Source organism: Sitodiplosis mosellana, unplaced genomic scaffold, assembly GCF_009176505.1.
Source record: "Sitodiplosis mosellana isolate CC-2019 unplaced genomic scaffold, AAFC_SMos_1.0 Smas_scaffold_6226, whole genome shotgun sequence".
In the NCBI taxonomy this organism is placed as follows: Eukaryota; Metazoa; Arthropoda; class Insecta; order Diptera; family Cecidomyiidae; genus Sitodiplosis; species Sitodiplosis mosellana.
Genome location: NW_022601467.1, coordinates 22,442,394 through 22,455,344, shown reverse-complemented (window position 1 = coordinate 22,455,344; position 12,951 = coordinate 22,442,394). Strand labels below are relative to the sequence as shown.

Sequence of the window (12,951 nt, the reverse complement as noted above, 5' to 3'; positions counted from 1 at the left end):
TTCGCATTTATTTTTCGTTCGTTTTCTTTAAATTTCGTTTTTTTTCTCTCATGCCACACAACTAAGGATAAGTCGCTGTGTGTCGGCCGATCTCTTCATATCGAGTTGTTTGGGGTTTTCGATTTCGTTTATTTTTCTGCGCATTTTTTTCATTCGCCCATTCAATTTATTGAATCCTATTCGAATATCGATGGTGTGTACTCTTTTTATCCTATGATAAATGGAAATCTACTCGAATATCGCACTTCAAGGTGAATGGAATCGAATTCCAACGGATAGCCATGGATTGAGATTCTTTTACCATTCGCTTCGCAAACATGTAGCGTTTCACGATTGTGTATGTGTTTTTTTTATTACATTAGTAGGAAAGGATAAGGGATAAGGAATAATAAAATGTGCAGTAGATGGTTATGAAGAAAACTTTCCATGCGAAACCAATGCAATTCGTTCAGAAACGTTACTACGTGATCACAGCAACAATTGCGCTTACTTTTTGTATTTGTCTCCTACGTTTTGTAATTTCTCTACTTGGCCTGGCTTTCATGACGTTCGTTATACATGTTTCGGTTGCAAACAGACGATGACATGGGTATTTGTATTACATAGCGCTTTGAACCAGAATTAACTGGATACGACGATGGGTTGAGGTGTGCTTTGCTATGATTGCTATGCATATGTTATTGTTAAGCCATATTAGACTACAAATAATCCGACAATTTACAAAATCGAATGGGCCAGTTGATATCTTCATTATGCGGTGTCTATGACTGAAATAACACATTTGTCTGAAGAACAACACCTTTTTTTTCGTTTCTAAATTAATTGTCAGCAATGCAACAAACCATGAATTTCAGCAAAATCTCCACAAATTGGTTGATATTTATTGTTAGTTGACACCAGTTATCAGTAATTGGCGTATTTTTGGGTGCAACCAAGTGAGAAAATATACACACATAAAATCGTTTAATCGTACACATTGTTACCGCAAAATTGAACATTAAAGTGGCAGCACGAAATTTTTTTGGTCAGGCTTTGACGCGTTCACACTATCGTTTTCATTTAATCGAGCAATTTTCCAAACCTCAATTGTTCCGGCCGAATTGTCACAATGCATTTCATTTTCAAGGTTGCACCAGATAATTGCCTATTCTTACGCGTTGATTCCGCATTCAAACAACATTTGCAAAATTATTCAATAAATCGTATGCTTTATTCTGAACAGAGACAAGATGCAATTTCGATTGGATTATCAGAAGCTTTGTTTTTCTCTCTTTTTTTGCCGACTTAAACGTCCTGAATCCGTTTGCAAACGCTGAAATCCAAACGCATCAAAAAACGTTTGACGCTTTTGTTGTACGATCCAAACTGAAAATAGGAGAAAAAACCAAAATTGGTTGGTCTTAAATATAAAATCCATTTTTATGCATCTATCACACTCGTTTTTTCTCACTCACTTCAATACACGCAATTGACGATATCTATCACCATGGAACAACAATTTTCTGGTGGATTAATCACTTGGGTCCGAAAAACCCGCTTCATTCCTTTCTGTCTTCGATGCAACTAAACTTTCTTCGGCTTTGGTGACAAGGAAACAGAACATTGCATTAAATAATTGAAAAATGTCATCATTTACAATCGTTTAAATTTAGCTCAGTGTTGCAACATACATTTTGAGACTAAATTAACGAAAGATCAATACAAAATAGGAATTTACCCGAATGATTGTTGTTTTCATCAGCTGCTGATCGATTGGCATTCGGAACATTGCGATTACCAATGGGCATGGAAATGCCAGTGAAATTGGGATTCACTTCATTGGCCGCAATATTTCCAGTATGAAATGCGTGCAACACTTATTCAGAATGGGAATAGGCGGCAACCACACTAATTGGAATAAAGTAAAATTACTTGATTGAAGTTTAGAGATTGGCCGGTAGAAAAAGAATGTTTACCTATTATTTGAAATTTCGAAGAATTTCGTCTTGAAATCTTCATCAAAGTGGCGGCCTTCCTCATCGAAACATTTTTTTATGTCGCGCAACGCAGTTGTGACTTCGCTGTAAATCCCATGGAACATATCATCCATTACATCCATGAAATTGTTTGTTGACATTTTTTTTGCTGTGTGCCCACAAGTGTATTCGTCGTCGGTTGGGAAAGAAACAATAAAGTTCAATGTACCGTTAATTTTGTTGGTACCGTTAATTTTGTTAAAAAAAACGATTTTGTCATAATTTTTGGCGTCGTTTTGGAAATGGAATCATTCTTTATTGGTAAACACACATAAAAATTCGGTTGAAGCTGTTAATTTAACCTTCTGTTGTTCTGTGAACTCCGGTTTCTTTGACCTTTCAGATGAATTTTGGATTCTGTATGGTGTTGATTCTGGTGCTATGTGCCAATTTTCTCAAACAATTCTCAATATCGATGAAAAAACAACACAACGATTTTACAATTTGTTTAATACAATAATAATCAATTTAATGAGACAAAATTGTCCATGGTATGAAGTACGAAATTTATTTGCGCGCCAAAAAAATCATTGTACAGAAAGAGGGCGGTTGCGACGGTTTATTTGCAATGTAATATTTGAATATATTGATGACGTGTTTGACTTTGATTTAATCGATTAAATCACCCTCTCGCTCAATCGCAGTCGATTTCGTTTAGTACATCATTTTTAGAATCCATGCGCATTGATTATACGTAAGTTTGAAGATAACAATTAACATTTATTTGCATAAAAATTTACCATTTCTTCAAAAATAAATTGTGTTTCTTTTCCCGGCGTTCAATTAAGATAATAATTACCAACATTTTCTTATACACAGAAATTCAGCTAAAAGTGATGAAAAATGACATTGTAGTGTGCCACTTTAATTCTGAATAAAACTCAAGGCGCTTTATTGTAAACTCGAATTTTATTTCCATTTTATTCTAAAAAAAAGTTCCAAGTGTACTTTGTGAACTTGGGTAGCTCATTGGAAGTTCTACAATTTGAATTGTACAATATTTATAGAAATCTGGAAGATTTACAACAGATACAACAGACTCTACGTTGTGAGACATTCATTTTGGGTTTCCATTTATGGCTAAACACGATGTAGTATTGAAAAAATTTTTTTGGTGAAACGAAAAAAAACCACTTCAAACGATGGTATAAAATGGGCTTTTCTTAATATTTCAAATTTATCTATCTAGCGTGTGATAAGATTTTGTAATTGTTCGCTGATTTCAGCCGAATCGATTTCTGGTTTAGCTTTAGCACTCGCGTCCCCAGCAGACGGGTTTGGTGTGGACACTGGACGAGAACACAATTTTTTGTGGGCGAACCAATGAATACGTTGACATTCTCGATCACAATATTGCACCTGCTTGCATTTTGAACATTTTTTATCAGGTTTCTCTTCGCCACATGTGCTGCAATAGGTGATGTCATCCTTGAAGACAGAAACATTGTTCCGAATTAATGATGTGTTCGAAAAGAAAAACTTGAAGTTTCGTTTGAAAATCAAAAACTCACCACAAACCCTCTCTGTCCATTGATGGCACCACGGATTACATCCAAAGCTGAAAGTGCATCTTTGCTGGTCAATTGAACGAGAACCTGCTTGAAGACGGTCGATTCTCTGAATGGAAATTCGCGTACGCATTCGCGTACAGTTGACTCAACATACTCCAACTGGCCAAGTTTATTCTCCTTTAATACCCGTTTGGCAAACAATTCGACAAAATCTGACTTGCTGGCATCGGCACCCTCCTGTGACTCTTTACGCGTTTGAAAATATTCACGGCACTTGATTATCTCACCAACCATATAGCCCAAGTAGTGGTATTTAAATGCCATGATTTCGTTAATTTCATTACGTTTCTGTACCTCGCGCTCGGTCATGAGTTCAAGCACTTTTTTCACCGTCTTTAAGTGTTCGGACAGTGCACCGAATTTCTGTATATTTAGTGCAATCCGAATCGGATGAACGTTACTTTGAATGACAAACTTGTGCATTGAATCGAGCAAAATGACTGGCAATACCGGTTCGGTCTGTTGACCACGAACCTGTGTGAAATATTCGATTTCCGATTTTGGTATGTAATTATTGATGCATGCCACAACGGCATGATTTCCAACAAAGGCTGCCATTTGTGCTGGTGTACGATTCACTGAGTTTTGTGCATTTGGATTGGCGCCGGCCTGCAAGAGTCTCAGACAAATTTCCGCATTTCCAGACAGTGCTGCAAAATGTAAAGCTGTATAGTTTGCACCATGTTTACTCGAATTCACATCGGATCCCTGGAATACAAACACAAAAAACACGACATGCTCAGGACAATTTCTCTTCCATATGCGACCACATAACCTCAATGCAATGTGTCGATTTTTCGATAAATCGTTTACAACCACGGTTTTTTATTTGTAGCTCACCTGATCCAAAAGTGTTTGTACTAGCTCCGTATTGCCTTTGTAGCATGCATGCTGCAAAGGTGTCATCCCATTTTCGTCAACAAAATCGGCCGTTCCCTGCAATTGAGTCAACAATAATTTCAATTCTCCAACATCATTTTTTGGAATCGTCTCGAATATTTTCTTCTGAACATCGGTCAATTTTTCGGCGTTCACCATTTTCGTGCACAATTTGTTTACGGTTAGCTTAATCAAATTGAATTGGTGTTATTTCCAAAAAGTAAATGCACAATTCGAACAAATAAAATGAATGCAATACGATTTGAAATGGATATCGTGTTGCAGCTACAATAACAAAGTCGCACTAATTGTGGAAAATGTCAAATTGACATCTTGCCATTCAATGTTCTGTTCTCAATGCTCGCATTACTCCATAATACCATAATCTTCTTTTCTCTGCACGTGGTGAATTTGTTCGAACAAAGCATCGACGGGCTGCTGGATGATGACAGCGACATCTATGGTAAACTGAGTGAAAATTGAATTTAAGCGAAAGAAATTCAAATAGGATCTAGGTTCATTTGAACCGACCGTGGTTAAAATTCTTTTCAACTGCGCCAAGTACTTTGGATAGCATGAACATTTGGACATATTTCAAAAATGAAAGTTCTACCAAACATCGATTGCGGTTTATATGAAAAAGTATAACATTTACATTGAACTATAGCAACTCATAGAAAAACACAGGGCCAAAAAATTAACATAAAAACAAACACGTTTCTTAATCCATTTTCCACTTGAAAACATGGCATACCATTTCCATTCATTGATATACAATTAATGTCGGCAATTGCATGTGAAGTGTTTTTTACGTCGTCGTTCATTCATTTGGTATGTGAATTTTCCCAGTTGGTGCTTGTGACTATCATTAATTTCGTTGGTTGAGTATTTGCCGATGAAAAGTTAAATTGGCTATAAACTGCCACCTACTAAGCACATATACGTACGAACGGCAACCACAAAACGGAATCACCAAACAACGAGAAAAGGAGAGAGAGAACAAAGCAAATGGGCATATTTAAATCGGTTTTTGCAGACGAAATTCTGTGTGTGCAAAAAAGCAAAAAAAAACAGATATAGAGAAAGAAGAAAACCAAAGAAAAAAAATATATTTCATTTCCTTTCGGAAGTTGCCCATTGACTCGGATCATCTTTGTAAAAGAACGTGGAAATTGGGAAAACGTAATAGAGGTTGTAATGATTGAAATTACTGAAAAGTGCCTGAATGACGGCGATGAAAATGTTTTAGGATGAACGAAAAAGGAAGGGAATACGAGATAAAGCAACAACAACAATAACAACAACAAAAAAGCGTACATAGCGTTGGAAATGACAACGATTCATTATGTACACACATGCATCGCATTGCGTAGAATGTTTGGAATTCCTTTTGTTGTTGCTGCGTTTTATTTTTCCTTTCATTTGGTCGGCTTCGCCATTTGCCTTATACATGCCATATTTTCACAATCGATTTGTTTATTTTGATATTGGATTCGCTTGTCTGCTTTTGGCCCGAAGGAATGCCGATGCAATTCATTCAAATTTGTTACAAATCATCACTTGAAGCCCCGACAACCAAACCACAGACATACCAAAATACCGAAATCGCATTGAAGTTCACCAAAAATGACATAAAAAAGTGTCTCGATAAAGTTTCATTCCATGAGTTTTTGCGCCTCTTTTTCTTTTGGAGAAGAAAATTTTAATCGACTTTAAATTGAAGTACCAAAAAAAAATCGATTCCTCCTTTCCTTCTTCTTCTTCTTCTGTCGGTTCTGGTAATATTCATTTCGATTTCACTCTCGATTTAAAGTGCATAAGTTGACATTTTCGTATAGAACAGTGTCACCACATCGATTCATTCATCATTTTTTTCTGGGCCTTTTCCTAACGGCTTTTCCATTGCATCATTTATTTTGCGACTGCAACACTATGCTCATGCTCTTTTTGGGTGAGAATCAACGGCATTTTTTCTCTGTTGTTGTTGCTCCGGAATTCGATGCCCTATTGCGTTCTCTTGTGTGTAGTCGGTGACATTTGCTGATTTTTGTTTGGTGTGATTTCTTTTTGTTTAAAACAACATGCATCCATCCATGTGCATTATATTGTTGGCGCCGTTATAACATTTTTGATGTAAGACTATTCACATTTGTGGATTTGTGTTTTCTTCGTAGTCCTGGTTGACTCATATGAACTGAACAGGAGGGCACAGACAAGGCAGCTAGTATGTGTGTGTGTTACTGTTGTCGCCTATTATCGCCGCCTTTCTTGCGTACCACCAAAATCAAAGAACGGAAAAATGCAAGAAATTCCAAAAAGACAAGCCGCAGATAAAGTGTGCATATTTCATTTCATCACTTCGGACCGATTCCGTATTTATTTTTTTGATTCTCTTCACTTTGGAAAATCTTTTTTAGGATGTATGTACTTGTCTGTGGCAATAAAACACCATTCACACACATAAAAAAATTAATGTTAACCGAAAACATTTTGCGATAGATGCACTTTGAAATTCATGGCTCTCGAAGTGAACTTAATAAAGGAAAGAAAAAAGCTGTTTTCGCTGCTACATATGTATACCAAACCTAAATCATTTTTATGACCAATCATTATCAAATTCCTGTTAATCGAGCTTCAAATGCCGTTGAAACAAACAAAGTTTTTTTTAAATATATTTTTAGAGTGTAATCTCCTAGAAGTAGAAGAGTAGAAGAGTTTTTTATTACTCGCTGCAATTTCTGCTAATGAAAAACGAAACGGAGCAAATGCTATTTGTCGGGGGGCAAAACCGAGAATCAAACTACACATGTCTGTTCAATTACTTGATAGCTCATTTTACCACGCGCCATCCTAATCATAACATGCCGACAGCAAATTTCAAGAGATAACCGTTCAAGAGACGGTAGGCAAAGATGAAACAGAAGGAAAAAAGCATAACTCGTTAGCAAATTCAACGGTATGGCAACGCCTGTCAGTTATGAGAGAACTATCATAAAATGTCATAATTCGCCGCTCGAGTACCATTGAAACCAATTTATTGATGTTGCCAGTTGGTTCGGTGCATCAATTTGTCTTTTTCTGTGTGTAGTGAGCGTGCATGATGACGACATGTGCATCGGCAACATTCTTGTCTTATCTAATACAGTTAACTTGCAGCCGTTCATTCCGAAAAGAGTTCGAATCGAATGGGAAAATTTCCATACAACTTACTTTTTCTCTTCAGCATAAGCAAGAATTCAATTCATTGAAATTTTGTGGAACAGAAGCCAGCGCGAGCATCTAATGGCTTAACAATAGCAATAAAAAAAATTACAAAATTCAGTCATTTCTTTCCGAAGAAAACATTTTTTCTTCCTTTAGTTCTGATGGAAACAAATTGTCGCATTAAATTTATTGAGATTGAGATCGCAAGAGGCAAAAGCATCTGTGATGGTGAATAAAACAAAAAAAGAGAAGACACCAAAAGTGATTGAAGTTGATGCGACACCGGCAACATATGAAAAAAGCATTCGACTTTTTTCGGTGTGGTGATCGATGCTCTTATCTCTCAAAACACCCATTTTTCTTTTGCTCTTGATAGCGCGCGGACTTCAAAAAGCAAAGAAGAGAGAGAGAGGAAAAACATCGAACGACAAAACACTCCAAATTGTTTACAACTAATTACACATAGAACACGTTACGCTACCGTTTTTGTGGAAAAACCGATCGCCGCTCTTCTCATTGAATCAATTTTTTGTTTGACGAACCAAAGACAGACCATGAGAACCAATATTTTGTTCTGTGTGTGTTTCAAACGCCGAAAAGGACAGTTTCGATAAAAAATGAAGAAATTAATGTAAATCATTGAATTTTTGACGGTACACGAGCAGACAGCCGTTGACGGCATTGAGATTATATGCACTTTCCATTTGAAGTGGATAATAGCGTAGTCATGTGCATCTTGATTTGCTGCAAGAGACTCGGGGAATGAATGGATGAATGAATGGCAAGGGAACGTGAAATGCAATTAGTTCACAGGCTTTATCATTGGTTGCGATTCGCCGGAGTTCTACATTTAGCAGCATTTTACCCACATCGAAGATTTATCCTGTTCATTTTTTATCTACAGACCTTTTCCTCTTTGTTTTATTTTTAGCTCAGTATCAAATTCAATGTCTCCAAAGGCGCGATATAAAAAAGAAAACGCAAATTGTGAGTAAGTGCAATGGCGGCACACAGTGAAATGCATTTGCTTCAGTGCTTTTATCTTTGTAGAGTGAACGAGAGTTAAGTGGTTAGATATAGAGATGATTGTGGTGGATCGTCGAAGATCACGGGCAAAGATCATTGTGTCTATTTTTTTGTTTCTCATCCCGCTTCTTTGACTACGGCGACGGCGGTGATGACGATGACGACGACGGTGTCGGTTACTTCGATGCTTTATTCATCTTGATTCTAATATTTCTTATAATTGAAAATTACAAGCCATACACACTAATCACTTTATAGAAGTGAAGAGTTGATTTCAACAAGGCGGAGACGATCGCACACACATATTGAATTGAAGCCGAAAGACAAGAGGGAAAAAACAACGACTAGCATTTAAAACGAGAATTTGTTTTTTCTCTCGAATCAAGTTTTTTTTTCATCCTCTTGATTTAGTGTGTTAACGAAGTTTTATAACTTTATTAAATTTTGGCGCCAGGCTTTTTTTTCTTCTTCTCTGTGAGCACTCTGGTACTAGCGTTTTCTCACTTGAGTATCATGTGCTACACTTTTGATCGATTGTTGCACCTTTACGAAAACCTGTTTCTATTCGTCCCAAAAATAGATATAAATTTCGGTTCCTCTGTGTGTTTTTTTGGCAAAATGATGCACCTGCATAGAATAGAAAATATACGACTTGCACACGGTGTGTGCGCACTGCGCATTCGGCTGAATTTTTTTTAGGTACGACACTATTTTATTTTCTTTATCATTTTCGGCAAGTGATAATAATTTTAGTTGTAATTTTGATGTGCGAACCTTTTTTTTTATCGATTTTCTTTGAAAAAAGCCTGGCCATTTGAAAGCCGGCTGTGAGACCTCTTGAAATTGTGAAGCCATTGATATTTTGATATTTAATTTTAGCTTATTTCTTGTGCGAAACAATAGATACTTGTGTGTGCAATTGTTTCAAACAAACAACTGACTATAATTTACGCATAATACAAATCGATGCGCCATTCCTCAGTGTCTGTCTCATGCCCATTATCCCATTCTATTTTGTTGGTTTTCTATTTTAAAATCAATGCCCACTTCAGATGATAACCATTTTCCTCTAGTTTTTTTTTTAAAGAATAAACAAAAGGTTCTTGTGTATTTTTGGGTGAGCAAAGAAGAAATTCTTTTTTTTTATGCAGACAGACTTCTATTAAGTTGTTTAAATGGAACCGAACAGGCGCTGAACTCAACAGCCCATTCAAATGAAAGGCGAGTCGAGTACATGTCATTAATGACACCGACCAAACAATTCACCATGCAAATTTGTGGATAATTTTTAATTTTGTGTGTGTGTGTATGTGTGTGTGTGTGTATGTTCTGAGGTTCATTTGTTTGATACTGTCATACAGAATGGAGTGAAGAAAACAAAAAGCACACACAATGGAGCGTGAGTTTTTCGTTCGGACGACGCATTGTAAATATCGAGATATATTCCAGTGAAATGCCATTGAACGGGATCTAAGCAATTTTCAAGAGGTGATTAAACTAATCAGTTCTAAGATGGGATTTCAATAATACAGAATATGTATGTCAGTTTTCGAGTGGGTATTTGCAGCACCAGGTTTACCATTTTCGACCAAATCTTAACGCTTGAAGTGCATATTTTGTCTCATAATTCGGATAATTTTTTTGTTATTTCTCAAGTAGCACCGCAAAAACAATAACAAACAAAATTATCGAAGTAGACACCGAAAAAAAGCCTACATAAAAGAAGTAGAATAGAACATGGATGGAACAGAGCGGGAGGGAGAGAGGCATAGATAGGGCGATAGAGTCATAAACAAAGGTGGGCATGTAATCAAAACGAGGAGTGAGCATAGAAGAACGTTTCGAGTGCATTAGTGAGTGTCGCTGTCGGTCATTGTGACAATGCACTAATATGCATCACACACAGTCGAAAAACTTACGCAGAAGATCTACGACCTCTGATATACACACAATTTTTTTTTATGATACTTTGTGCGGTCTACTTTGTGCCCGGCCAAACAATGTACACGAGAAACAAATGTGAATAAGTTTAATTTAAAATAATTAGGTTTTACAATTGAAGGACTCTTACAATTACAATGGATCAATGGTACAAGTAACAATGGAATGTGTGCCCATTTGACGACATCTCTTCAGACCATCGAACGAAGAGCGACAAAAGAATCAGGCCAACACTTTAGAAAAATAAATATAAACATAATGAAATAATCTCAAGTACTTGATCTGTGTGTCGTCGTCATCGTCGTCTTTTTTTCCCATTTGGACAATACGTTTTGAGTTCTGTAGAGCAAAAGTACTCATTGTCATAATTGCGATCAGTGATTTCACATTTCGAGTACAAACCTTTCAAGCGACTGGCTTAGTGATACCAATACCGATGTCTTTTCATACATAATATTAGATTAACTGAAGCACATTTCATTCAGGCTGGGCCAACAATTCAAAAAGATCGAATGGCATCAGTTTCAAGTATGCCTATTGGCATTTTTTTTATAAGTATCCATTTCTTTATATGTCACCAATTCAACTTTCTCTATCTTTTCTTTTCTTTGCTTTGCTTTGCTTTGATTTTTTTGTTTGCTCTATGTTTTTCCCTTGCTATTTTCTTTCTTTTGCATTATTTTGACACAACAAACGCCGATGATATTATTACGATTGTCATTACATGAGCGCACTGCTCTCTGATCATCCAACTCCAGAGACTCAGCCTCCAGATTGAAGATGCTACTACAAAAGCACATGGGCACAAATGATCTCTTAGCATCTTCGCCAATTGTTTGCGAGCTGAAAAACCAATTTCATCAATTGACAATCAATAGATTTCCCAATAAATCAGTGGCGAAGTAAAAGAAATGGCAACAATAACGAATGAATGGGATTCCAGTGATAATGGTCATGTAACCGAATATTTATTTAGATTCAATTAGCTGACGATTGTGCAAATAAAGTGGATTTTATTTGTTAAATTGAATTCAAATCTCATGTTTCATTTGAAACCAGCCATTCTTCTAGTTTAGTTGTGTCAAAGAAGGTGTTTTCTTCTTCTTCGTTCTCCAAAAATGAGGATTATGATCGATATCAACAATGAAGATACAATTTCATGCGTATCTGCGTTAATTGGTTGGTTCCGAATGGATAGGATGCTAGTGTGTCTGTTGGCACATATTTTTTTTCAAAGTGTCCGTGTAATCATCGCCATTGGGCAAATGTGTACAGCATTTGTTTGGCGCATCAAAATAAAAACGTATAGATTTTCATGGCGAAAAGTGGGATATAATTTGTATTTACACAAAAGTAAAATGTAATTTACTCCCATCCACTCTCTCTCTCTCTCTCTCTCTCTCTCTCTCTCTCTCTCTCTCTCTCTCTCTCTCTCTCTCTCTCTCTCTCTCTCTCTCTCTCTGTCTCTCTCTCTCTCTCTCTCTCTCTCTCTCTCTCTCTCTCTGTGTGTGTGTGTGTGTGTGTCGGTTATCTTATGCTCGTGCAGACAATTGAAATGAATTCGGCAGTAATTATTTATATAAATGACTAATGGTCTCAGCATCTGTTCTGCTCTGAATTCTATTGACTGTGCGCACACAGCACAAATACACACAAATACATTAAAAAAGAAGAAGAAGAAGCAGACAGCGACGAAAAATTACAATAAAATGGCATTTAATAAACATTCTTTGAACGTTTGATGAAATTTTATTTTTAGGCCATTGTCTTGGCGTTGGGTCGAGTTTCATCGTCATGATCGAATGAAGATTGGGAGTGTGTGAGTGTGAGAGAGAAATGGCAATAGAGACAGAAATAGAAACAGAAACAGAAACAAAGAGAAAGAGTAGAGGAGGAATGAAGAGAGAAAGGGGACTGATGAGAAGGCGATCAAATTAAATGCGTACGCGCAACGCAAAAATAGCACCAGCCCAGAATATATATGAAGGTGAAGGAAAGCTCAATGATTTCAATTTAGTTCAACTTTGTGGCACATAATAAAAAGAATCAATTTGATGTAACAAATGCGCAAAGGGAATGATGGAAACAATAAAGAAAAACAAACGCAGAGTGTGTACTGGCAAATGGTCTACATGATCAATGATGCGAGAATAGTGCGTGCCGGCCACTCGTCATATTTTCACGAATTCCCCGACAAAACGAACAACATACTGCTGTGAACCCGAAAAAAAACCAAGCGCTAGCTCTCGATACGGGAGAATCGAGCGCTGGGTCGAGAGATTAGCGAGCAACGTGATGATGAGAGGAGAGTAAAA

General features: G+C 36.8%; 1 protein-coding gene across 1 annotated transcript; it reads right to left on the bottom strand.

Annotated features, from left to right (window-relative positions):
* Window positions 1-2,905: 2,905 nt before the first annotated feature.
* On the bottom strand, window positions 2,906-4,848 carry LOC129578387 (ankyrin repeat and MYND domain-containing protein 2). The gene is made up of 3 exons (XM_055466871.1): window positions 4,427-4,848; window positions 3,527-4,294; window positions 2,906-3,443 (listed from the first exon to the last, which is right to left on the bottom strand). The coding sequence occupies exons 1-3, from the start codon at window positions 4,622-4,624 to the stop codon at window positions 3,201-3,203; spliced, it is 1,209 nt and encodes a 402-aa protein (XP_055322846.1). The 5' UTR covers window positions 4,625-4,848; the 3' UTR covers window positions 2,906-3,200.
* Between the last annotated feature and the right edge of the window lie 8,103 nt (window positions 4,849-12,951).

Bases quoted from the DNA above. Each gene is read 5' to 3' on its own strand.
- LOC129578387 (XM_055466871.1), bottom strand. From the start codon at position 4,624: ATGGTGAACGCCGAAAAATTGACCGATGTTCAGAAGAAAATATTCGAG. The intron at 4,295-4,426 runs GTGAGCTACAAA...TTTGTATTCCAG, and splicing joins TACAAACACTTTTGGATCAG to GGATCCGATGTGAATTCGAG. The intron at 3,444-3,526 runs GTGAGTTTTTGA...TCTGTCTTCAAG, and splicing joins ATGGACAGAGAGGGTTTGTG to GATGACATCACCTATTGCAG.